Source organism: Pteronotus mesoamericanus, unplaced genomic scaffold (assembly GCF_021234165.1).
Source record: "Pteronotus mesoamericanus isolate MK-2021 breed Mesoamerican mustached bat unplaced genomic scaffold, CSHL_Meso_final scaffold_118, whole genome shotgun sequence".
Taxonomy (NCBI): domain Eukaryota; kingdom Metazoa; phylum Chordata; class Mammalia; order Chiroptera; family Mormoopidae; genus Pteronotus; species Pteronotus mesoamericanus.
Window position 1 is genome coordinate 3,275,391 of NW_026555301.1, and position 27,322 is coordinate 3,302,712.

The 27,322-nt window shown below is 50.5% G+C and overlaps 1 protein-coding gene across 4 annotated transcripts in view; it reads right to left on the reverse strand.

Moving 5' to 3' along the window:
- Positions 1–470: 470 nt before the first annotated feature.
- The window catches only part of EEFSEC (eukaryotic elongation factor, selenocysteine-tRNA specific), a 328,850-nt gene continuing 301,998 nt past the window's right edge, over positions 471–27,322 (reverse strand). For 3 of the 4 annotated variants that reach the window (XM_054587485.1, XM_054587487.1, XM_054587484.1), the window contains exon 7: positions 471–1,877. In XM_054587485.1, coding sequence (XP_054443460.1) covers positions 1,687–1,877 — 191 coding nt within the window. In that variant the 3' untranslated portion in view covers positions 471–1,686. The remainder of the gene's footprint in view (positions 1,878–27,322) is intronic. The other variant, XM_054587486.1, reaches the window with a different exon arrangement.

Below are 27,322 nucleotides of genomic sequence, written 5' to 3' on the forward strand. Positions count from 1 at the left end.
CGGGGCCATACAGGGAGGACCAGAACCTGGCCTGCAGTGGGGGGAGGGCCATGCAACAGTCCCATTGCTTTTTTTTTTAAAAAAAGATTTTGTTTATTTACTTTTAGAGAGAGGGGAAGGGAGGGAGAAAAGGAGAGAAACATTGATTGGTTGCTTCTCTTAAGCACCCCTGACCAGGAATCAAACTGGTGACTTTTCAGTTGAGACACACCGGTAACGGCCCCACTGCTCCTATTGGAGGTGCTCTCTCAGGTTGTGGCAATGGAGCTCCCAGGATCTGAGAGTCAGCCCCCTGGGGAGCCCCCCATAGCAGCTGCAGGAGCTGTGGTCAGAGCACTGTTTCACTCTCCTCAAACTCTCCTTCTGGTTCATTCCAGCACAGGGGGAAAAGGAGGCTGGGCCTGGGCTGGCCACCCAGCTCTCAGCTGTTGCCCTTGACTCTGGTTCCCTGCCTGACATTTGGGTCCCTCGTAGGGCCAGTGAGGGTCACTGGCCAGCCACCTTCACCTGCACCATTTTACAAAGGGCCTTGCTCTGTCACTGGTATGTGCAATGAGGGCTGCCTGCTGCTAGGCACACAGGGACAGTGTGTTCTGTAGCACCACTCTGTTCTTCCTCTCTGCCCAAAGCTCTAGGGCTTAACGCCACCAAGACATTTGATCAAAATCTGTTCCTGTTCTTACTTTTAATGTCATTGTTGCAAATTAAAGCATAATTCACTGATTACCAGGATAAAAGTGTAGCTACTGCGTCCATCTGGAGGCCAAATAAAGTAACGTTGGAACATCTGTCCATCCTATGGATGTCTTTAAAACTTTTGATTTCCCCTCAGTCAGTTCTGCTATTTCATCCTTTTCTGAGTATCAACAGCTTGGGCCTCAAGGTGGGGTGGCCTGTTGGTGCAGGGGGCAGAGAAGCAAAGGCAATGTTCACATCCCTTGGCTTATAGTATGATCTGTGCAGGGCTGTCACCGGCCCTCATCTACACACTGTGGGGAGAGTAGGTGACCCAAATTCAAGGTCAGAGGCATAGGAACTCCTAGAGTCAGAATGAATGAGCAACCCCTCCAGTCCAATGCCTGGGCCTGGTGCCCTGCTGATCCCTGACACCCCTCAAATGTCTTCTGCACTTGGATGCCCAGAGAACACCTGTGCCCCCTGAAGGCCCAGGAGATGCTGGGGACCACTCAAACTAGGCTAGGGGCCCAACAACTTGTGGACTTCTCAGCCCACTGGGTTGAGTTGGGTCTATCCCCCAGACACCTTGGCAGGAGCCCTGGTCGTTCCCGACATTTCTGGGTGGCAAGGAGTTGAGGGAAACCCTCATGTGAAATCACTGAGACACCAGCAGTGGGGGGTACCATGAGGCATTTATTTGAAGCTGGCAAGTACCCAGCTGTTGAGGGGGACAGGGTGGGGAGTAGCCCTCAGTCACCTCTAGCTGGCAGCCTCGGAGATACTGGCCATCAGCTCTCCATCTGAGTCCCATTCCTCCTCGGGTGCTGTTCCCTCACAGGACACTGCCTCCTGCTGGCCCCTGGCCTTCTAACTGGGGCTGAATGCTGGGTCTAGGGGTCTGCTGCCTGCAGAGCTGTGGGGAGAGACTACAGGAGGTCGAGGCACATCTAGCTGGGCATTTGGCACTGCGGCCCAGCCTGGACCCAGGCAAGGTGGCCCTGGGGCCACTCAGGGAGACTGGACCATACGCTTGTGGGTGTCGAAGATATAACGCTTGAAAGACAGGCTGAGTGTCACATGCTGCGTAGTTTCCGGCCGCTCCATACCCTCCTCTTGCTTGGCTACCTCCCCTCCACTGGCCCGGCACCGCTTTTTGAGGGAAAGTGTCAGGATCTTCTTGGATTCAAGGCTGAGGCCACCTGCAAGGCACAGAGAAAAAAGCCTGTCACTATGCCACTTCTCAGTCTGCACACTCGCCATCCTGGATGGGCACCTGTACTGGCCTACCTTTACACTCCCTTAGGCTGAGCCAGGACCCCAACATCCCTTCTGCTTCCCTCTCCAACCAATGGACCCCTGAGGCCTGTGGTCCATTTTGTCACCTAAATCCCTGCATGGTAGCCCTTCCCCTGTGCAAGTCCATGACACTGGTCCATCCAGTTTAGAGCTCAGCAGTACTCCCCATCTTGGTCTCCTGCCCTTGTACCTACCCATCCACCCTGTACTCGGGTCCCCAAGGGGATCAACCCCATACCAGTGGCCGTGTCCTTCCTCTGCTCTAAATGGTTCTGTTGCTTTCTAGCACACTCATGCTGGGACCCACACCCAAAAACTGAGGCCCACTGGCCTAGGTGTTCTCCACCCTCCCTGCCTCTGTGGCATGGGAGGCTGACCTCTGCCGGCAACATCGGGGGCTCCAATGGCCTCTGGCCTCTAATTGGGTTTAGCCAATGGAAACAACAGATCAGAAGGTGAGAGAACAGCTGGGGTGTTGACCCCACTCCTTTGGCTAGAACTTCTATTGGGGGTCCTTCTCCCCAGGCACTTGGAAGATGCTATTCCCCTGCTCCCAGGACTCCCTCCTCCCCACCATGTCTTACCAACTCCTTTGCCTGTACGTGCTTTGGTACAGACCCTCTGTTCTCTCCCTCCAGTCAAACTGTTGAGTGGAAAGCTGCTTCCTGATGACACCTCACTAAATAACTCTTCCAGCCCTGCCAGCACTATTTTGGTGTTCTCCCTATAGCCTTGAGGAACACTGGCCTGTTCCTGGGCTCCTGTCACACTTGAGCCTTTGCATACACTGTTCCCTCTGCCTTAAACACCCTTCCTTCCCTGGCCCAATAATCCTGAAATACAAGGCTTCAGTACTCTTTCTCGGGGGCTTATTTTTATGAGGAATCTGCCTGATTATAGTACGGTGCAGCCTCCTTGTGTGCCACTGGACTGGATGAGGCCATCTGGCTGGCCCTGAGCACAGCTCTACATCCGTGGAGTAAGCTGCTTACCTTCTGTGAGCACTACAACCCTGCTAAGGGAGTCCTGGTGGGAGCAAGCTGGCAGGGCTGTGGCAAGGTTGCCCAGTGGGTGGCAGTACCTGGGACTTCTACTGAGGGTGCTGGGTATGAAACCTTCATAATCTGATGAGGGGAAAGTGGGGTGCAACCCAGCCCACACCCTGCTTGCCAAATGAGGGGTCCTGGTAGGCCTCTGAGTCTCCCAGAGAGGGCACTCCTGATTTGCTTAGAGGGGCTACATCTGCCACTAGTTTTAGAGGCAAGGAGTCTAGAGCTGGCAAGAAGTTGGGGATAAGCACAAGGAAGAGGGCTCCCTGCCTTGTATGTGCTACTCTGCCTCTGCTAGCACCTAAAGGGGTTCCTCCCTGCACCCATCTTTGCCTGGGTGCTAGCTCTGAAGAGAAGCCAGCCGTGGAGCTCAAGCATCATGCTTTAGTGCTGAGAGGACCTGGCCTGGTGTCCCTCAACAAGGAAGGGAATGCTGCGCGGCAGGGGCAGGCAGGCTAGCAGTGGCTTAAACCAGGCAATCCATGCATGCTTGTTGAAGATTTCAGCAACCCCTTCAGCTTGCAGATGAGAAACTGGAGCTTCAAGGAGGGCAGCGATTCACTTGAGTCCCCACACTGAGCCAAGAGCCAGGATTTAATCCCCGGGCTTGCGTCTGATAGCAAATGCAGGCTACTGTCCTCCAGCCCATCACTCCAGGAGTCCACCTTAAGCAGATTCCTAAAAATGGCTCTGCAGTGGAATTCAAGCTCCAAGAGCATCTTACACTGGCCCTGCAGTTCCTGGACATTTAAAAAAGTGGGCAGGAGACTGGTTCAAGGGATACCTGCAGAGTCGGCAAGCAACAGCGCTGCCCACGACAGGAAGGACTCTTGTCTTCCTCACCACAGGCAAAGGTGACACTGCAAGCTATTGCAAAGCCTGCATCACCTGGGAAGGCTGAGGCACACAGCTGATGTTAATGGGGCTCCAGAATGCTATGGACCTTGGGGGTCTGCACCAAGAGGAGTACCCCCTGCCAGGCGCAGTGTGTCTACTCACAGGCCCCACACCCTGTTGGTTTACACACCTCTGGATTGGGGCAGGGAGCATAGGAATGGCACTGGGCCAGCCCCTACGAGCAAGTGCCAGGCCTGCAGGTATCTGAATCTCTGAATATGAGCCCTGGCCTTCCTTCTGCAAACAGAGAAGGTGGCTGGCACCAGATGCTGACAAATGGCATGGGTGGCTTGTCTCCCTCTGGTGCCAGGAGGTCTGATGGCTGAAGAAGGGGGCTCCTCAGTGTCTGCGTCTGGCTAGGAGACAGGTGTGGCCCAATTGGTGGCCCATCTTGCCTGAGATGGTTCTCAGTGGCATACCGCCCACTGCCCAAAACAATCAGAGCTGGAAAATCTATCTGGCACTGGTGAAGGTGTAGATATTTAATTGCTCTTCTGAGGTGGTCCGGCGTGTTTACTGCTCAATTGCAGGGTGGCCTGGACAAAATGCCTAGAAAGCCTGACTGATACAGGCTTTCAGCCGGGGCTACTGGGCTGTTCAGATTCATGGCAAATGTCACTGAGAACTGCTTTCTTCTCAGTGGCTTTTTTCCTCTTAGCCAGTGGCAAATTAAGGGAAGTGAAGGGAAGGTCAGAGTGTTGGGTGACTGGAGCCGTTGTCTACACCTTCCAGGCTCAGTGGCACTCAGTCCTGAGCCATCTTGAGGTTCTCTCAACCTGCTCCTGGCCTTTCACTCAAAAACATCTGGGGACACTCCAGGACTGGGAAACACTGGTGGTGAACATGCAGACCAGGGCCCAGGCCCCACGGAGTTCACTAATCTGAAAAGGGGCAGACAGTAATCAAGTGAACAAGATAATGCAGATAGCCACCAGACAATCAAGGAAACAAAACCACTATATCCCTGGGAGTGGAGGGTGGCCAGGTCCCATGTGCCAAGGACAGACTTCTCTGAGGAAGAATGCTGGAATGGGGGCCAGATGTCATGGGGCCAGCCACATGAAAAACTTGGGCAAGGTTTTGTGGCAAAGGGAGTTTGAATGCCATGTCCTAGGCATGTGCTCTGTGGCATACCACATCCATTAAGGTATCTCATGTATCCTGCTCTGCAGGAGCCCAAAACAGGGAGGGTCCTGGAGACCTGCAGAAGCCATGCACCAACTTATGGGTCAGAGTGGTGAGAGTGGTAGCTGAGTGCTAATTGTTCATCTGCCCAGTGTCCACCAGGATTCCTAAGCATTTCCTGTAGGCCTTGGGGACACAGAGGCAAGCAGGACCTTCCTATTCTCATGGAGCTGCCATCCTCTCTTAAGTTCCCTCTGGGAGGCTAAGCAGTAGTGAGTGGTCTCTCCTGGTATGGCTCCTGGCCTCTGGCTTCTGCATCTCCCTCTTCTCATGTGACCTGGCCCATATTGCACCTTGAACTGTCCCCTTGCTACAGCACACCAGACACATTCCCACCTGGGCCTGTGCATTTGAAGATTCCTCTCCCAGGAGTCTCAATGGCTCCCAGGCTTACTTTCTTAGAATTACTGTGAAAATGTCACCTCCTGGTAAGGACTTCCCAATCACTTTCAACCCCCACCCCCCATGCCCTGATCCTTCCTACCCCACTCTATTTTCCATGGCTATCATCACCTTCTAACATATGTTATTATTTCCTCATTATCAAATGTAATGGTTGGTTGTGTGCACCTGCTAAAATATAAATCCAACCTCAGCAGTGATATTTTTTCTATCTATTCACCCTATAAGCCCAGTACCTAGAACCACCACCTATATAGATGCTCAAAAGAATACTGCTGAATGAATCAGTACTGGATGAGGTCCCACTGGGCAAGAACTGGCTGCTAAGCTCCCCAAATGGTCACAGCATGGACCTAGCAACCCACTTCTAGAAATTCAGTCCTATCAAGCAACTGATATTTGTGTCACCATGCATGGAGGTGCTTAATCTTCACAACACAATGTGGAAAAAACAGGCCCAGAAGAACAGTAACTGGCCCCAGGTCACTCAGCTCTGGAGAGGCAGAGATGATGGACTGACTCAGTGAGGCTACCTGATGGTCTGTGTGCCCACAAGGAAGAACGTGGTGAGACTAACAGGAGGGCAATCAGGACAGGAATAGCATACATTTGCTATGGTATAATGTTCTGGGGGATGAAAAGTGATACCTGAGAAAAATTTAAAGCCTCACAAAGACAGACTAATGTTATAATGTTAATTTAAAGAATGTAGGAATCAAAATTTTTGCAAGGGTTCTGCTCCAGCTCTGGGATGCAGAAAGAAAGGATTAGGCGGTTATCTATTAGGACACTGGGGGTCAGTAGTACAGTTACAAGCAATCTTTTTTCTTCTACTTTTTTCTATTTCCCAATGTTTCTACCATGACTCTGGGCATTTATGGGGTCATCTATCACAGGGCTACTGGTGTGTCCTCCTGCACATATGTCTGAGCCCAGAAGAGGCAGTGCCCACCCAGTGCAGTGTGGCTGCTGAGTCCACGGGCACTTGGGGAGGCAGCAGAGGAGAGAGGGCCCCAGGGGATGGATAGGGATGGGGGGCAGGTGATGAAGGCTCTCAGAGGTGCCTGAGCCAGGAAGCCTGCAGCCATATCTAGGCCATGGTATGGTCTCTGCAGCTCTTTGGCTCTGCTCAGTGCAAGATGGGTCTGAACAGAACCTTGGGGATAGGTGATGCTCACAGCTACTTCTTGGCTGTGGAGGTCCATATTTCTTACATTGCTGCTGCACCAAGAGCCGTAACTGAGAGGCACAAGCTTAGGAATTCACTCTCTACAACCTCTCGAAGGCCCACCGCCTGCTCTCCATCTTTGACCCTCTCTGATTCCTCCCCTGCGGTAGAGAGGCTGCTCTAAGGCACAGACAAACCATCTGGGCTTGGTTCCACTACCAGCAGTAGAGTCCTCTTATTTGGCAGCCAGGATCTGCATCATCTACCATGTGCCTTCTCTGAGCATCACCCCTACTCACTCCGCACCCCTATCTTCAACCGTGTTCCTAGCTCCAACCAAAAGAAATCAAGCAGGCCTTCTTAAGTCATACTTCCCTTGTCTGGAACACTCTTCTTGTCCTTTCTGTATGGCCAGCTCCTGCTCAGCCATTGTCTTCATGGGAAGGCAAAGGGCTAAGGGAGGGTTTGCTGGATGAAAACAAAGGGAATGAGCAGTCTCACTCAGGAGTGTAGGGCAGTGAAGGAAAGAGAAGTGCTCTGACAGAGCCCATGCCTCCAGAGCTAGGGAATATCAGTTTGCAAGCCAATGACCCATGGAGAAGCCCTGGCTCAGAGAGTGGCCCCCCCACCCCATGTGACCTGGATCCTGGCTCCTCACCATGCAGGGTGGGCACAAGGGGAAATGAACTACATGTGTGAAGTTCATAGTGTGGCCACCATTCACAGGGCCTCAGCAGACATCCCCTGCTCTTTGTTACCAATGATGAGCCCAGAGGGAGGAGGCAGTGGGGGTGGGCTGGTGTGACCCTGGGGGTGACGTTACTGCCCGTGGCTTTTCTTGGGGACACTCTCCCAGGGCCTGTCTGGCCTTTCTCACTGAGTGCCAGCTCCACACAAAGGCACAATGGACTGGAGGCTGCTGGTTCTTGGCTCAGGCTGGGGGTAATCAGGGAAGAATGTGGGAAGTACAACTGTTTCCCAAGCCCTGGCTGAGGGTGCCGCCCTGACATAGCCATCAAAGGCCGGCAAATTGCCTCCAATTGCTGGTGTCGCTTTCATGTTGGGGGCCAGACTGGAAAAGGGGCCTCAATGCTGGTGGGCGGCTTGCATCCTCCCAGTGGGAACTGAACCCTTGCAAGCTGCTTGGGGTCATTGGCCCCCTTGGTGGCCTGATGGGGCTGTAGCTAACTCTAGCTACTCCAGCACTTCCCCCTCCTGGAAAAAAAAGCTTTGGAGAGAGCTGAAATGACAGGGCAGAAAGAAAGCCAGGGCAAGGGGCAAGGCCCTCTCTGGGGTCAGCATGGTGGCAATGATGGGATGGACTGTGGAGCTCAAAGGGACAAGCTAGGCAGCTGGGCTAGGCTGATGTGTGGGGTGGCCAGAGTGGGGTGGCCATGGAGGACCTTGACTTCAACCAGGCCTTGTTTCTGGACTGGATGCTTGGCCTGTGAACAGGGGGCACTGCCCAAAGAAGGGGACGTCCCTCGATGAGGTAGCCCTGAGCACTAAGGCTGAGATCCCTCAAACAAGGTGGCTGCATCTTCCGTCCATTAAGCTCCAGTATCACATTTCACCTAAAGAGAGGAGACTCTGACCACCTGTCCCCAGTTATGAAGCCTCTGTGAATAGGTCACAGGTGATCACAAAAGGTGTGGCAGCACAGGGCCTCACAAGACCTCCCATGTGGCTGATGTGGCAAACTGTGCAGGATGTGCTGCTGGAAGTGAGACCAGAGGTGGGCCTGCATGGGAGGGAGCTTAGGGGGCAGAAATGGGTCAGGGTATAAGTACCCTGATGCAGGGAGGGACCCTGATATGCGCTGGGCTGCTGTTGCTGCTCCACCCTGCAGGTGACCAGCTGAGGCACATCAAGGTATAAGGACTTTCCATGGTCCATAGTAGTCAGTGGTAGAACTGGGGTTTGAACCCAGGTTCCCCTCTGCCTGCCAGCAGGCCACGGTAGTATGGGCCCTGTAAAAGCTTAGCTCTGGCCCTGGCTGGGTGGCTCAGTTGGTTGAAGTGTCATCCCATACTCCAAAGGGTTGCAGGTTCAATCCCCAGCCAGGGCACATACCTAGGTTGTAGGCTCGATGCCAAGTTGGGGTGAGTATGGGAGGCAACTGATCGGTTTCTCTCTTAACACTGATGTTTCTTTCTCTCTCTCTCTCCCCACAATTCCTCTCTCTAAAATCAATAAGCATTTCCTTAGGTGAGGATTAAAAAAAAAAAAACCTTAGCTCTGACAGAGGGGGCAGAGAGGGAGATGCCAGTGCAGTGCTGGGATTGCCATGTGATTAGGGAGAGCTGGGCCAGCAACAGGGGCAAGTGTGAGTGCTACTTGGGCAGAGAAAGTCAGATCACTTCCTGCTGAATCCCTGAATTCCTGGCAACTCTGGAATCATCTGCCATCCTTTGGTTGGACCTGATTTTCTAAATTTATTCTTGGAAACTGAAGCCTTTATGCCCCTGGCTGGAGTGGAGTACTGCCTGATTTTCCTTCTTTCTATTCTTACTATGGATCCCGTATCTAAACATAGATGCAATTTACTTTAAAAAGATAAGGTGATTAAGTTTCTATCAGAGGTGTACTCTGCTGTTCCTGTATCAAAGGGAATTAGGGGAAGGCAGAAGGCAGAACAGGCCCTTTATTGGAATTGCACTTTCTGAATTTCTTGAGCACATGCTCGAAAGACTCCACGTGGCCCATTTCTTGGGGAAAGGTGAGGCAGTGGATACCTGTACCCCAACTTTGATGTCTTAATGTTGCTTAATTCCTCCTTTAATTTATATTAAGCTTCTTAGCAGCAATGATGAATTCTTCTAAAACAAAAAAGAACCCTTTGCAGAAATCTCTCCTACACTGTGTACATTGAAATTATAATGTAGTCAAAGCTTTGGAGATTGGGGGTCCATAGGGAGGTAAAAATAGTGCATTATGTGGAAGAAATGATTTTGTTTTAAGGCAAAAACAAAACCATTCTGAAATAGAAAATGACTTGGTCTTGAGGACTGGACAGAAGCGCATTATCGGGGGGCAGCTGAAGCAAAGGAAAATTTGTTGTCACATGCTGGGAGGGGATGGGAAGATGGAGGACAGCCACAGTTGGTATGGGGCTGGTGGTAGTTCTGAACTACCCAACACCATCCAACATTGGCTCCCATCCATCCCTCTTGGTGGAGACCCCAGACAGTCATGAAACTCACCTGGGGTGGGGCTCACCCTGAAGTGGCTGTGACCATTCCTCATGTGCAACCTGGAAGCTCAGGCAGAGTGCAAACGCTTGCCCAGAACTGCACAGCTGTGAGAGGGGAGCACACCTGGCATCTTTGGTGACTTGCTTTGGGCTCCTGGAGGGTCCCTTCTCTAGGTGCCCAGGCAGACCCTGCAGGAGCAGGCTCTTGGCATCGAGGCCACAGGCACTGGCCTCCTGGCATGAGCCACTAATCTTCTGTCCCAATGGCTCCCTCTTCTGATCTGCCCTTGGATGTGTTGCCAAAGGGATCCCTCCACAACAACCTGATCATTCCTCCCAGCTTAGAAATCTTCAGCCATTCCTTAGTGGATGTCCAAATTCCTCTGAGCAACCCCTCATCAATTGTTTGCTGCAGACCCAGTGCTTCCCCACCAGCATTATTCACTCCTGCACAGGGTTCCACTCATCACTGCCCTGGCTCTATACAGGTGTTCCTTCAGCCTGGGATGCCACATGATGCTATTTACCTGGCATACTCTACTTTTGCTTTGGTTCTCAGTTATAGGCTTAGCATCTTGGTTCAGCCCTTTTTGATGCTTTCCTGGCCTCCCTCCTCCATGAAGTCCAAGGCTCTACATACTCTGCTCCACATCCAGACTCTGTGTCCCCAGGAGACAGGATACAGTCTGCAGCAGCAGCCAACAGCTCCAAGAAAGGGCACTAATGGCAACCTCAGCCCACCTGTAGTGTGTATCATCTGCCAGGCCCTGAGATCTGGCTCTTTCCCAAGGGCGACCTCCCCCTCCAAGGTGGTCAGAGCTCACCCACCTGTGAGCCTGCCTCCTAATAACCCTCCCACAGCCAGAGGTGAGTCAAATGAGCAGGGTGTCTGATTGATGGTGAGCCCACCTCTGCTAGTGAAGCACAAATGTGTGTGTGCACACATGCAAATTCATATGTTCACACACACGTGTGTGTGCACACAAGACTCTTGAACAAGAGCTCTCCAACAGGGCAGGGGCCATGCCTTCAGTAGGCTCTGTTCAGCTCCTGGAACACAGTGGTCACTGAGTCAGTCTTAATTACTACAGGAGAGGAACCAGGCCTCAGTGAGAGCTGTGCGGGTAGGGGACAGGCAGGGGATGGGTGATGTGATACTGGTGGAGCTCCGAGTCCATGGTCTTGTCTAAATGCCACATCATGTGACACAGTGGCCTTACTGTCCCGATCTGAGCTCTGCTTTCCTCCTTGGTCAGGATGAGGGATGGCAGTTGTAAGATATACAGCAGGCTCTCCCTCCAGTTGCTGTCAACTGGGCTCTCCTCTCCTGCAGGTGCCCAACCCCTCCATGGACAGCCCCCAGGGCAGGCTGCGAATAAGGGCATGACTCTTGGTGGCCTCCACTGTCTCCACCACTGGAGAATTTTAATACCCCAAACACTCCTTAAATGCTTCCACTCTTAAAGAGCATTTAATCTTCAATTAAAATACCTAGAGAAGAGACTAAGATAACTAGTTTAAAAGGTAGTGCTTACTGACAATAAAAGTCTTCCTCACATTGCTTTTCTTTAAAAAAAATAATTCCTCATATTAAACATGTCATTTTTGTGACTGGGGAAAATGCTCATCTAATGAAGGGAAACAAAGGCCTGGGAGCCATCATCTTCCCGGGTCCATATGTGGCATCTCGATTACTGCATCAGCCCTGTTTCTAAAGTCGGGGAGAGCAATGGGCAGGGCAGGCACTGACTGTCCTCTCCAGCTGAAAGGGAAGGGCAGGCGGTGAGCTTTGGTGGTCTCTGTCCATGTTCTTGACAGCTATAAGCTCCCATGGTTTACCTTCTCCCTGGCTACAGCTGGGGTGAGCACAGCACTGCCCATCCCTCCACAAAAGGCACATACGCCGGGTGCACATGCATAGTCCCTCGGAGGAAGAGTTCAGGCCTGGACCCAGGGAGACTGGTGTGTGCATGGGGCTGACCCATCCACTTGGCATGCTGGCACCCTCACCCCATCAATACCCCGCATGCCCTCCAAGACCTGCTGTACTGTTATGGTGCACATATAGTATCCAACTGACAGATTTCTGCTGTGTGACCAGTGGGCCTCAGGCCTGGGCTGGCTCCTTAGCCTCCATGCTCAGAGCCTGGCATAGGGTGATATCACTGTTTCCTCCCCACATCTTGGTGCTTCTCTTCCTGCACTTTGTATTTTACTTGCCTCTTGGCTCATCATCCACTGATTGCCACCAGCCTTGGGGCTGTCTGCAGGAATGATGGGGATGGAGTGCCTTCCCCAGGATCAGTGCTATTTCATGAGGTACTGATAGACTGGCATGGACCCTCACTCACTGGTGTGCATGTCCTCGTCCTTCCAAAGTACTGTCTGTGGCTCTTTCTTGGGCAGAATTTAATATCTTTGTGGCCACAGACTAAGATTTTTCACTGTGGCTTGGTGAGGCTATTTTATTGGGTTGGCCAAAAAGTTTGGTTTTGTCTGTAAGATGGCTCTAGAAGTGCTTAGTTGTTTTTAACTTCATTCAAAACAATTTTATTGGATTATATTATGACAGCTGTCATATCAGTGTGCATTTAAAAATTAAAAAAAAGAAACTTATCAAGCCCTGGCTAGTGTGGCTCAGTGGATTGAGTACTGGCCTGCGAACCAGAAGGTTGCTGGTTTGATTCCCAGTCAGGGCACATGTCAGTAGAGGCGCATGTGAGAGGCAACCACACACTGATGTTTCTCTCCCTCTCTCCCTCTTTTCCCCTCCCTCAAAAAATAAATAAAATCTTTTTTTTTTAAAGGTATGTTCACCTTGATGTACAGAAACAAACAAAAAAAAAACCTTATCAGAATTGGTGAATTTTTGTGCAGCCACTTTAATATTGAAGGTGGAAGAAGATATGTAAAATTTACAGCATATTATGCTTTATTATTTCAAGAAGGGTAAAAACTGAAATGCAAAAAAAAAGATTTGTGCAGTGTATGGAGAAGGTGCTGTGACTAACTGAACGTGTCAAAAGTGGTTTGCGAAGCTCTATGCTGGAGATTTCTCACTGGATGATGCTCCACAGTCGGGTAGACCAGTTGAAGTTGACAGTGATCAAATAGAGACATTAATTGAGAATAGTCTATGTTACCATGTGGGAGATAGCTCCCCTACTCAAAATATCCAGGTCAATCAAGTTATTGGTGAAATTAAAAAATGTGTCTTTTATTTTACAGAAAAAGCTAAGCAGACTTTTTGGTCAACCCAATACATTGAGGAGGGCTGCCCTAGCATCTGGGGGAGTGTGCAGTCCTCAGCTGAGAGTACTTCTAACCAGGTGTCCCTCTCTCCTCAGGAGCCTGGGCTCCATGGGGCAGGGTGTGACTGGCCCAGGGTGGGGAATGCTCCAAGAATAATACTGAGCTCTCTATGGTGTTTCTGTGCCAGGTCCATTTTCTAGGCCTGGCCTTGCACTACAGCCAACAATGTAAAAGGTCACAGGCTTATGAGCTCCCAGTGCTGCTGGGTACTAGGATGGACCCCTGAACCTCAGCTTCTATGTCTGACATGGGCCAAACAGCCCCCTTGCTCTGGCAGGAAGTGGGGAACAGCCCCTCAGAGAGGCAGTATGTGAATATACATCAGACCCCTGCAGAGAGCCTGGCACAGGCAGAGGCTCTAGAGATGCTCCCTGCCTTTCCCAACAGTGGAAACAATGCCTTTTTCCTTTCTGCTTTAGCAATTTAAGTTTGTGGAGGTCTTAATGTCAGGTGTCTACACTAATACTGAGGAGTGATCTGCTACAAACTGCCCCATGCAGACAGAAGAGTGTGCATGCGTGGTCTTTTGTGAGTGTCAGAGCATGGGCTGGGGAGGGCCAAAGCTGGGCTCAGAGAAAACAAAGCCCTCATCCTCTGAAGACCATAACAGGCCAAAAGAAACCTGGGAGACCAAGAGACAGCAAACACTGGCAGATCCTCAGGGAGAGGGGCTACCCCCACCAGACCCTTTCTGATCATGGCACCTGCCACTGACCCAAAACCAGGCTGGCTCACATGGAGTTCTGCAGACAGCAAGACTGGGACAAGTCCTTGAAGTATCTTGTGTGTCAGGCAGGTCACCTCTGTTGTCCTTGAAAGACCTGTCAGGTGGGCACAGGTGTAGTCACCAGTGTGGTCGTATGTGCGTGCGCGCGCGCATGTGTGTGTGTTAGGAGTGGTCATTTATGAACAACATGGCCTGGGGACTTGGAGAGCCTCCATTATCCTGCCAAGCTCTGCACAAAGCCCATGGCTGCACTGGTTGGGGCATGGGGGTGAGTGAAGGCTGCAGAGTGGTAGGCAGCAGTTGGCCTAGCATCTTAAGGTTAGAGACACCTTTGGGGTTTAGCTGGGGAGGCCATTCTAACCCAGAAGGGTTAGGGGCTCTTCCACTTCTTGGGAAGATGGGAAGCTGATGTTGCAAGGAGATCTCCATGGTTTGGGTTTGGAGATGATTTCATTTCTGGACTTTTGGAAGCATACCACTAGTCACTGTCTTCAGAGATCAAGACTTCAGCTGCTCACCCAAGGCTATGCAGTCTGTTCACTCAATGCTATTGACTGAACTCCTACTTTGCATCCAGCTCTGCACTAGGTGCTGGGGCCATGAGCCTGCCTGGCAGAGCTTTCATGGCAGTGAGGGATGGGCCATTCAACCAAGTCAGTGTCGATGTCAGTGTTGGCAACACTTGGCAGGGGCTCACAGAGCTTTTATTCTTCACAGATGGTGGCCAGGAAAGGCCTTGTGGCTGAGATAGCAGCTGAACAGAGGTTTGAAGAGTTGTGGGGAGCCTCAGGGAAGAGCATGCATGTGCCCATGGGTATGCATGTGCATGCCTGTGTGATATAGAAGATTTAGAGGATGGGTGGGTCTGGTGCCTGTTGGCAGAGTCCCCTGGATACTGAAGGGAGCGAGGGTGGCAGGGGAGGTTGCGGTGGGCATGGGTGCAGGGCAGATGTGGAGCATGGGCTTCTAGCCTGCTCCAGTGTGTCACCTTTCCAGAAGTGCTGAGTCTATGAACTCATGTTTTCTTAATTTGACAGAAGTTCTCCACATGCTGTTCCTCCTTCTCTGGCGGTCAAAGCTCTAACCCCTGTACCTCCTAAAACATAGAGACAAGGGAGCCAAAGGTCCCAGAGGTCTTTCCATATCTGAGATGAGGGACCAGGAAGGTTTTGTACCACTGTTCCAATGCTGCCTCTCCTGCCCACATTCTGGACCACAGGGTTAGGTTAAGAGGACTCAGGTACAGAGAGGCTGCTCCCCTCACCTCAGCCCTGACCAGGCTACAGTTTTCCCTACACGCACACATGCCATGGGCTCTACTATGCTTCTTCCTTGGCCCTGTCTCTCCCTCTCCATGCCCCTTCTCCATCTTACACCTATTTCTTCTACAATGCTTGTGCACATGCCACCTCCTCTAGAGAATAAAACTTTGCTGAATAAATGAGTAAGTGAAAAATGAATGGAAAAATGTTAGAAGGCTCTATGCTACTCCACAGAGCCATACACTTGAACCCAGAATGGTCTACGTCCCTTATTTATTCGGCATCAGTCAGGGCCCTACATGGAACAACTGCTCTAAGTCCCACACTTTTGTCTTCATCATGATATTGAATTGTCAAGATACTATAAATTATATTTGGAGTTCTCTGAGGAGGCAGGAAAGCCCCCATTACATTTTCATGAAGGAAAATACTTTCCTAAGACATGAACAACTATGATGATGCAAAAAAAAAAAAAAATCAGGATCAGTACCTTCTATTATAGTTATTTGGGAAGAAGTATACCTCTTATACTTGGGTTCCCTGCCTCTAGGACCAAACTCCTATTTGACATCATCTTGCTTGTACCCACCAACTCAGCCACGTTACCCACTCAACCCTCACCTTTGGCTGTTTGAGCAGCAGTCCACCTGCCAATGTGGAAAAGAGGGTGGGACTGGATCCACAGTGTAGGCCTGATACGGGCTTGCTGTGTGCTCTCGAGACATACAGTTCACCTCTGTTTTCTCATCTGTGGAATGGGTATAATCTCCATCACAGTAGGTTAATATAAAGATTCATGCCAGACAAGGGGCATGGCATGTAAGAGAAGCTCCAAAATACCTGACCTTCTTTACTCTCTGGTGGCCCTAACAACAGAAGTGGTGGCTCTGAAAAATGCCTGGTCAGAGTTGTCATGGGGCTCTGGACTCAGGAAGCTGGTAGAACTCATTGCAGCAATGAGATGTCGTGTGTGAAGTGTTGACCCAGAACGTGCCTGGCATATGGTGAGCTTTCCCCAAGTGTTGGTGGTCATCATCAGTGCCCGGGTTGGTGGCTGTTACTTCAGGTGCTCTGTGTGGTGCTCCTGGCTGTCCTACCAGCTCATAGTGCGGGTGGTGCTCATGGGCCCAGAGTTGGCCATTCTAGGTGACTTAGACCACACATGCTCCAGGCCTGAGCTCAGCTCAGACCATAATAGACAGTCCAGCCAGGAGATGGAGCTCTTGGGGCTGAGCCAATGCTCCCCTCTTCTGAAGCCAAGTATGCCATGCTCCCTGTCAGGGTGGGTCCCTGAAATCAGTGTGTTGAATTAATTTGCCCTCCCTATTTTCCTGTAATGGACCATGTTTATGAGCTGGGCCTACTGCAGCCAGGTGGCCAACCCCTTGTAGCAGTGTGAGGTCAGTTCCTAAGTGCCCGGTGGGCCCTCCCCAGGGGCATGGCTTTGTCACTGACCACCATGAGACTCAGGACAGCCATGTGAGCTTTCTGGGCTGGCTCCTCATCTGCAAACTGAGACTTAACAGAATATTTTTGTTCCAGGTGGCTGGAAGGGTGCTGAGCAGGACCAGATGGGGAATGCTGCCTATCCATCTCCCACAAAGCACCTGCTAGAGTAGAGGACATTCATTTCTACATCTCTCCTGGATGGCGAGGTCCTCAGTCAAGTGTCAGGGTGGCACTAAATCGCTTCACTGCCCAGTCCCTGTGGTCCTTCTGCAGATTCTAGCCCCAGATTCCTCCTCAGTGGCTGTTCCCACAACTCTAGCCAATGGACACAGTGAGCGGCCTCAACCCCTGGCTCTGGCTGGATCTCCTTGCCCAGAAGACCTACCCTAGTCTCTCTACCCAGCTGACTTGTCCTTTAAATGGCAGCTGATCGCCCTGTCCTGGGACAGTCCCACTGTGTGTGACAGGCCCATGGGCTCCTGACAGTCCTGACCCTGTACAACATGAGGAAGGGAGGAGTGTAGGCAGTCCCTCCAGCTCAACACCTAGGAAGACAGAGAGGGGTCAGGTGAACGAGGGAAAGGCCTGAAGCTTGTATAGCGGCCCTATGGCTTGAGTTCCCTCTGCTTTAATCAGGATCAGAAAAGCAGGATAGCCACCTCCTCCACTTGACGTCTCCTAGACTGAGTTCTGCAGAGCATCTGCTTAGGCCATGGGCAGCTAGAAACGGTAGGGCTGCTCCCTCTTTGCTAGATACACTGGCTGCACCATGTGCAAATACATGGTCAATGAGGAGAAGGCCTGAGAAGCCACAGTGGAGGGACTGTGGGGTTGCTGAGAGACTACATTGGGGAGATGCGGCCCTTGCATAACAGTAGTGCCATTAAATTCAGGGAGGCCTGGCCCAGGCTGGTTCCTTATTGGAGAACAGTGAACCTGTGGGTGGGTGTTGGAGCAGGGAGGCAGCTGGCTGGCCTGGGCAGAGAGTCAGACTGCGAGAATGCCACCTATAGAGGCCAGAGAAGGATGGATTCAGAGGATCCCAGAGTAGGGGTGTCAGAAAAAGCATCTCAAAGTGTGACGTGGCATGTAGAGGGCTGGCTAAAGGCAGGGGCTATAAGCCAAAAAGTGCAGACGTGTGTGGATAACTGTGGTGAAGGCCCAGACCTTTCTGTGGCTCTCCCAAAGGAAAAGTAAGCCGTGACTGGAAATAGTGGGAAGGAAAGTGCAGCCCAGAAAAAGGACTTCCTTCCTTAGGCTGTGGTTCTTAGATGTGGGCTTGAAAGGACTCCAGTGCCAAAGTAATGGTTGATTCAAAATGGGCACTTGGTGGAAACAGAGTTATGAGATGCTCTGGGCAGAACGACCTGGAGGCAGAATCGACCTTGATAGGTGCTTGGTAGTTCCCTCAGTGTCTCTGTTCACGGTGCCCACTGCTGCACCTCAATCCATCCCCAACCCCCCAAAAATCCACTGCAGTCACTTAGGCCAAACCTGCCCCTCCTGTGGATTAGCTCCAGGCTCCAGGATGGGCCTGCCAGCACCCCCTGGGCCCTAGTGGGCCTACTCCTAGCTTGAGCCACACTGCTGGCATCCACCTGATGTGGCCCACGCTATCCTCCTGGCTTCTCCAGACACCATGAAGGCTGCTCCTCCAGACACTTTCTGGAAAGGCTCATGGGTCCTTCTTAGTCTCCATTTGCCTGCTTGCCCTTTTGGAGCTTCTTCCCTGGGCTGTGAGTTCCTTGTGGGGTGAAACTGGAAGGGACTTATTTCTCAGTCCCAGGTCCAAGCAGGGTTTGGCACATGCCTTTACTCAACAAATATTTAGTGAGCATGCTGATTTGGTCTCTGTCCTCATGGGGCTTAAAGCGGATGCACCCAGTAATCTGTGGGTGAACATAAAAGTAGTCAATGTCATCAGATGCCAATAAGTATATGTTTTCCTCTAAACGTACTCTTGTATTAATCCATTTAGACACAACAACCTACTATGACTAATTTCTACTATTTCTCCCAATTTAGAAGAGAAAAAACTGAGGCCCAGAGAGGTGAAGCCATTTACTCAAGAACACACAACTAAGTAAATGCTGGAGCTGGAATCTGATTCATTTTGGCTTGCAAATTCAAGGTCCCACCATTGGACGAAGTACCTCTTATGTGTGATGAAAGAGTGAGCAGGTGCTATGAGTGAGAAGACAAGTGAGCTACTTACTGAGACTGGGAGACCAAGGAAAGTCTCTGGGTGAAGTTTAAAGCCAAGACCTGATAGGGGTATACAAGGAAGCCACGGGAAAAGGGGATGGTGTTGTGGGCAGAGGGAACGGTGCATGCAAAGGTCCTGAGAAGGGAAGAAGTTGGAGCTTCTGAGGAAATGAATTAAAGCTGGTGTACTGGGGGAGGGAGAGTGAGGAGCCTGGTAGGGGGAACACTGTTCAGCCTGGAGGCTGCAAGCCATGAGAAGCCACCAGGGGATAATGTGGACCTCAGTGGACTCTAAATGAATGAGTGAATAAATGCATTCTAGAAAGTTAGAAGAGACAGCTGTGGAAAGAAGGGTCAACAACATCTTCTCTTAGATCCCTTCTTGGGGTCAATACCCCTGAACCACACTGATCACTTCAAACTGCCTCTGGCTAGCATCAGCAAAGGCCACCTGAGAAGTTCCACCCCTCCCAGGGAGTCCAATAACCATCCTCGTGGGTGGGTAGGTGGACTGTGGCTGAGTCCCTGAGGGAGGCCAGGCCCAAGCAGCAGAAGCTGGGAAAGCTGGCGGCCTCAAGGTCTGACAGAGGCCTGAGACGTGACAGGAAACCATTCGAGATGCTGACCTGCCCAGTGGCTGAGGCTAGACTGGGCTGGGTCAAGCTGTCAGACATAGTGTAGAGGCTGAGAATGCTGGGACCCAATGAGGGCTTGGGGGTGTTCCAGAAGGTGTAGCAGTGTGAGGGTGGGAAGGGAAAGCGTAGAGGAATTCTGCCCTTAACAAAGGTCAAGGGTATTGCTTATTGCCCCTATGGGGCCCATGGGTTGGGTATTGCTGGTATGGAGAATAACAGGGAAGAGAGAATCTAAGAGAGTTCATCCAAATCCCAATTATGTCTGTATAGTTTTGGAGGAGTCCAGGTCCTGGGGAAATAGTCTGGGTGGGCCTCTGTCTGCATGGGCTATGTTGATTCAGAACCTCCTGCTCCCAGATCTGCCTCATTCCCATTGTCTCTCCAGTCCCTGATCCCATGCATCCATTTGAGCCTCCAAGTCTCTGCTTGTGACCTTCCCCATGCCCAGATGGGTGTCTGGGTGCTTCTCCCAATCCTGCAACTAGAAAAGGTCAGCCAAAACTACTTCTTCCAGGGAGTCCTCTGTGCTGACTAGATGAGCCCCACAAGCAAAAATGGGGATTGCTAGAGAAGCCCACTGGACAGGTGAGTGCTTTCTGGGCTTCCCTTTCATGGATGGACCCTGAACTGCCTTTTACTGGTTGGAGGTCTCAGGCAGGAAGGCTTCCTGACTCTCAGAGCCTCCACAGCCACACCCGAGGAATGAGGACAATGGTGCCTGCCATGTAGGCTGGAAAGAGTAAATGGGATGGGAGCACTAAACAGGAGCTGTCCCCTCAACCCCACTCAGCAGAGAGGGTTTTTGATGGTGCTGAAATGGCCCTGTCTGGCCTGGACTGTGGTCTGGGTTTGGTGTCAAGCAGAAGTGACCCAAGCTGTCCTCCTCTCCTACTATGGAGATGACATGAGGAGAAACCAGTGACCATCTCAAATTCCAGGCTGGCATTTCATTTCCTCAGCTGGGAGATACATATGGTCACATGTTTTGCCATCTAGCACCTTTATTTCATTCACTTTAAAGAGGACTTTAACATTTTTTCCGTAAAAAAAAAAAAAAAAAAAAAAAAAAAAAAAAAAAAGACAGAATGGTGAGAATTGCCAGGACAAACAGACATTTTTATCAAAGGAAAACTTGTGTGTGTGGAGCAAAGGGTAAGATGTGATGTCTCTTTCCTAAGCTAACCTGAACCAGACTATTCCCAGTGCCCATGGCTCCATGGCAAGGTCAGTGTCCTGCACGCAGGACAGTGGCAGAGCCACCTTCAGTCCCAGGGCCAAGTGCCCGTCCCCTCAATACCTGATTCACTTGCCTGAGACCGGTGATAGTTCATAGACACAGTGAGCACCGGGAAGTATAGGCCCCAGATGCTGGGGAGGGTAAATGCCAGGCCTTGGAGGAAGCCCTGCTGATGGCTGCAGAAATGAGCAACCAGGGGGCCCAGGGCCCCACACGGCCTCGCTTGGGTCTGTGTGCCTTGCTTCACTGCCCACAGTCACCCATAAAGCTCACTTCCTTCATTAAATCAGTTGTGTCACTTGTCATTGCACAGCCCCTCCTGCCTGTCTCAGCTGATACCAGGTCCCAAATGCAGCTGCCCACATGGCTGGGGGAAGACAAGTGTGTAGGGGAACTGCAGGGGACTGAATGGCAGTGCTAGACAGCTCACTCATTCATGGGGATATGCTCAAAATGAACAGAGCATCCTGCTTTTCACCAGAATGAGAAATCTTGTTATATTTCATCCCTTTTCTCCCTGACCTAAAATTTCACCTGGCTAGAATTCCCCCTTTATCCATTAAAACTCTTGGATGACCCACCTAGAATGTCCTAAATCTCTTCCCACCATTACTAGTTTTGCCATACCCATTGCCACCAACCACCTTTATTACTTACTAAATATTTCTTTAAACCAACTCATTAGTTCAATTAGAAAACATTATATGATACCATAAGCTGACTCAGGATACCTTGTCACCCATATAATGTTTGTTAAAAACAGACATGAAAGTTGTAACATCATCTGTAAGTTTGTTTGTGTACCACCTTGAATTTTCTTGGATGCTCCAAGGAAGATCTGAGTAGTGTGCTGCCAAAATTGTCTCCTGGGCATTCCTTCCTTAGCAGGTTCTCAGACCAGCCTGTCTGTCGAGTGACATTTCCTAGGCCATGGGCCAGAGAATTGGGGATGCTGGGCTCAATGCCAGCCTTAGAGCCTAACTGTGGCCCTGCACAAGGCTCTCCTGCTTGGCCAGTGACTTTGGTGTAAAGGGACTTGAGAGTCAACGAGGCAATGCATGTGAAACAGCAAGTGCACGCACAGCACACGATAAACATCACTACTGTCAACTCATGGCAGGGCTCACTGAGTTTGTGGGAGGATACCCTGTGTCATAATCCGGCTGTCTATGAGTCAGGTTAGGTCCCTAAAGGTTCTTTAAAAATAGCAGATCAGTTGCCAACATTTAAAAATGTGGGCCTGCATTCCCAGGACATGTGGCCTAAGGCAAGGATGGGCCACTCCTTCAGACAGGGTTCTGTCCCCAGGAACTGCTGTCAGTGCTCCCCACTGTAGTGCCCCCTTGGTCAACTCACCTACATTGCCTACTTGGCCCCAGTGGCATTCTAGTTTGCTGGGCCCAGTCTAAAAGCTATAGAGCTGTCTTGTCATAAGTCTGAGCTACAGCAGCCATTGATTAGTGGAGCCTGATGGGTGTCTGGAGAGCCTAGAAGAATCCAGGGTGCCTGCTACACCTTGGGGTGGCCCAGGGAGATGCCAGAGGAGGAGGAAGCTGGGGCGGGGCAGAGGAGCCTAGGAGCTGTGCCTCTGCCACCAGGTGCCCTTTCTCTGATTTCTGAGCACTGTAGGCTTTGGCAAAGTCACAGTGGTAGGAGGGTATTTGTTACTGCTCCTCCCCACACTCATGCAAAACCTCAGGGAGGCCTGGGACCCTGCTTTGCTGCTGCTGTTACTGTGAGGGCAATCCTGGGTAAGCCCTGTATCTTTCTGACTTCAGTTGTGAAACTGGATAGCAACACTGCCTTCATCAGACCACCTCTCACCAGACCGTGGGAGGAGGAGTAAGAAAATCCCCAGTGCATTTGGTCCAGCAGGGACTCAGAAACACTACTGAAGGGGAAGAGGAAGCTCTGCTCCACACGGCCCCTCTCCAGCCTTGGATGCATTCATGCAGGTGAGTGACAATACAGCTATCTCAGATCCTATACACTCCCCAGCAACTGGTGCATGTGTACATGCATGTATGCATGCATGCAGGTGTGCAGATGCCTGTGCGTACTCGGGGGAGATGGAATGAACAACTGTGCCCCCTTATGGGTTGCTGTGAGGCTTATGTCAGTTAGCAAAGTCACCTAGGCTTGGCTGGGTCCTCAGCATCCACTCAATCACTCTGGTCTTATTTCTCTCTGCCTTTACAGCCTGGACTTCTGATCACCTTGACCCTGCATCCCACAAAGAGGCCCATTGGATCTTCTGAAGGCTGCCTTGGCTCCTGCTGAAAGGCTCGTCACAGACCTGCCATCCCTAGAGGGAACCCTAATGTCTCCAGGAGTCAAGGTGCCCCTGGTTCCCTCAGGGCCCAACCAACTCTGAGCAGTGGGAAAGCCCTCTCTCTTAAGCACTGTTAAGACCCTCCTGCCTGGAACACCTTCCCCCAGGTGGTGTCTCACACCCTCCAAGGCTGAGCTCAATGCCACCTCTTCTAAGAAGGCCCAGCTGCTGCTTCTCTCTGTGCCCAGAGATGCCTGACCCTCCTTTCTGGGACCTACCATTCTTAGACAAAAAAGAGAAATGCCAGCCTGGGAGCTGACACCAGCCTCCCTGCATTTCTGAAATATTTGAACGACTCACAAACCTTCAAACTCAGGACATTTGACATGCAACTCTACCCTTCTAGTTTGTTTTGAAAAACTTATTCTCCTATTCCCACCCTGCATCAGTGAGGTAGAACAGGCTTCACCGCCCTTTATGGCCTGTGTTGTGCCCAGGGCCACCAGCTACTTGCTATCGCTGCATTGCACACCTTCTTTTACCTGAAACTGGCTCCCCTCTTTGAGGTCCCCTGCCCATCATGAAGTCACCTCAGTTGGTGATTAGGCAGCATAGGCATTTGAACCCAAGTAGCTTCCCCCAGCCCTACAGCCCCAGTGCCTGGCAAAAGGCCAGAAGGGATAGGCGCTAGCCAAGATTTGGCCGATGTCTGTTAAGCAGGGCTCAGTTCAGGCTATGGCAGTCTGAAAGGGCACATGCTGTCTCACTGTTGTTCTTCGTGGGGAATCAAGCATTAATAACCAAGAGCTTGGGCTGAACACCCAGACTGCCAGGATTCAAACCCTGGCTGGGGCTCTGATCAGTAGTGTAGCTTCATATAAGACATCTGACCCTGTGCCTCAGTCTTCTCATCTGAAAAAACGAAAATGGCCTTAGCAGTTTACATGGTATTTGTAAGGCCTGAGTGAGTTAATATAATGGAAAGCGCTTAGAACAGTGTCCAGCACAAACCAAGGTCTGAAAAAATGGTAACCATTTTTATTATTATACCCTATCATAATCACCTATGGGTATCTACTGTGAATCACTCAGCACATCTTACAGATAGCTACTGAATATTTACGATTGCTTCAGATCCTGTTACAGGTGTGGGGGATACAGCAGTGTATGGGTTAAGTTTGCAAGAGGGACAGATTTACAACTAATAAATAAATAAAGGGGAAAATTTCCAAGCATGATTAGTGCTATGAAAGAAGTACAAGAGTGACAGAGAGAGATGGCACTGAGTTGAAGGCTTGGGGATCCTATTTTGGATGGGATGGTCAGGGAGGCCAGTGTGAGGCCTCAAAGACAAGGAAGAGCTATCTGAAAATATCTGAGGGAGGTGAACAAGAAAGGGCTTCACTTAGGACCTTGGTAAGGCAGGAAGAAGGTTGGTGTGGTGAGGGAAGGGTTAGGCAAGCAAGGCTGTGCAAACATCATCCTGGCAAGCCAAGGCAATCTGTCTCTCAGGAAGGCAGCAGGTAGAGCCCCAATCTAGCCTCCACCAGCTTCCTTTGTAGACAGCTAGGAGCTGAATCCAATGTGCCTCCAGCAAGGCTGGGGGTGGACAGTGGGGAAACAGGATAGAGGTACCTGTTATCTTTTCTTCTCTCTCTCCCTTTTCTCTTTTTTCAGGTTCATCTTAGTGCAGTTGTGAGGATATGGAGGGAGAAAGGGCAAGAGTTGAGAGTGGTAGGAATTTATGAGCTCAGAGTACAGTATGCCTTTGGTGAGGGTGAAGGAAAGAGGGCTACTTTTGCCAAAACAATATTCAATTTTTTAAAAAGGCAGCTACAAAGCCATGATTAAGCTCAGGGCCCTAAAAGAAGCCCATAAAAATAAAAAAAAATATTTATCTGGAAGGGTGGTAAGTCCAATAAAAATTTTATGAATGTTTTACAACTGCCCTGTCAGGAAGCTGGCCTCTCACTCACCTCCCTCCTGCGAAAAAAACAATACACAAACACACAGTCACTGGCCCAGACTCACACACTCACTGACCCAGATATACTCACTGACACAGATCCACAGTTATGGCATATACATACTCATACACATGGACATATACAGACTCAAAAACACCTGCTCACACAAGCTCCTCTGGTACCATGTCTCTCAGGTGAGCATGAAGCTACTGGGAGGAGGTCGGGGGCAGTACTGCCTCTCTTTGAGTTTGTACAAGTCTGCAGGGACCTGTACCCATGGCCTGGCTAACAGTGCAGCATCTCAGCTCTGGGCACACTTCTTCCTCCTTTGCCATGTGTTTGAGCTCTTGGCTACAGTCTACCCTTGGCAGGCACAAGGCCCCAAGTCATCTTGTTGTCTGTGTTCACAGTGGGCCAGCTGGCACCCCACTGTTCCAGAAGAATCATCTTAAGATCTAGGAGTTTGAAGGAGGCTCTCTGATTTGAGGCCTTGATTTCCTCTCCTCTAGCAGCCCAGGAGGCCAATCTGCCAGGGGCTTTATTCTTTGTAACAACCCAGGAGAGTGTTAGGACCCTGGTTTGAGAGAGGAAGAAACAGACTCTAGGCCCTTAGGTAAGGTCACCAGGGAAATGGTCTCACAGAGACACATGCTCAGGCCTGTCTCTGGTGGCTTCCCCTGTCTTGAGGTTGTGAACAAAGTCCCACAGCAGGCCCAGGTGCGAGTTAGTTCCACTAAGCTCTCCCACTGCTCACCCCTACCCCCGGGCCCAGCCACAGGGCCTTTACACAGACTTCTCCTGGACACCCTAGTGAATTTGCTGCAATGTTACTTCCTAAAAAGTGCTCCAGGTTCCATCCAGGCCCCACAAAGCTCCCCTCTCTCTGAGACCTGCCCTCCTCTTCTGTGGTACTCATCTGTCCAGAATCACATGCTATTATGGAACTGACTATCCCTTTTGTAGAGCTCCAGGAGAGCAGAGTCTGAGAAATTTCTCTTGTCACTGAGTCCCCAGCCTGAACCAAGGGTAAGTGAATAACATGTGAATGAGCAAGCATCAGGCTCCAGAGCCTGGAGGTGCAGGTGTATTCTCCAAGGTCTAAACTGGTCACGGGCTGGTTTCTAAAGGCCAAGGCTAACATTTCTCAGGCCACTGTAACTCAGCCTCACCTCACCAGAACTTCACCCTTGCCTCAAAGATCAAATCCTCCATAGCCTGGGGTGAGACTCAGCCCCAGAGGCCAGTTGCCAGCAACCAGCAATCCCCTTTCTAATAATAATAAGAACCAGTGCTCAGGCAGAGGACAAAAACACACCAGGCACTCACCAGGTGCTTCCATGTCCACACTTCAGATTTGTGAAATGACCATGTTGGGCATGGGGGTGTCCATTAGAACCTACAGCTGTCAGACTCTAAGTTTCAAATGGGAAGTAGCCTCTAGCAGAAATCAGACAGAGCAAACCAGGAGCCCAATTTCTGATTAAATGCCTGTGTTTCCCTTCACTCCTGGCAAGAGCCAATAAGAACCTTCAGCTCTACTCTACTTGGGAGGCTGAAAAGATTCCTACAAAGTGTGGATATTTAGGGCCAATCCTAGACCTCCAAGGAACTGGGCTGAGTACAAGCTTCTAGAAAATCTGACAATGTCCTGTTTCAATTGGTAAGAAATGGTAGGGGTGTAGAGCAAGGGTTGGTGGGGTGAGGGCAGAGGAGAACATGGCAGATGTGCAAATGGGCACTGCCGCCTGGTTAGTCCTCATTCTGTCTGTAGACACTCACACTCTAGGGCCAGAAAATCACATTCACAAGTGCTTACCTACAGAAATGCTCTAATACAGCTCTGCAGAGGAGACAGTGAAAACTACTCACCTGTCCTCAGTCAGGTAACAGGTGCACAAACTGGTGTATGCAGACTATGAGATAACATACAGCAGTCAAATGAGTCAAATGAAACTGTTGACTGAAATAGCAAGTTCTAAAACAAAAACAGCAAGTGTTCCAAAAATACTTGGTTCATGTGAGACCAAGTATGTAAACATTTAAAACACACATAAACCATCAATGCTGTTATGTAGGGAGAACACAAAAACATATATGGGCATGAAGCCCTTAACTTAGAGGAGTGGATGTTACCTCCAGGGAATTGGAGAGCAGGGTTCCCTTTGTTAGCAAAATTCAATTCCTTAAAGACAGAGATAAGAGAGAAAGGGTGTTAAAGATTCAAAGCACATGACATATCTGTTTGATCTTGCTGGTATCAGGGTTGTCTATTCTGTTCTATATGGCTGAAGTTTTTCATGGTTAAAAACAAATTTTTTAGTTTAATTAATTAAATCAAGTATTGATTAAAAGAAAGAAATGTAAGGAACACAAGATGTAGGCCACCAG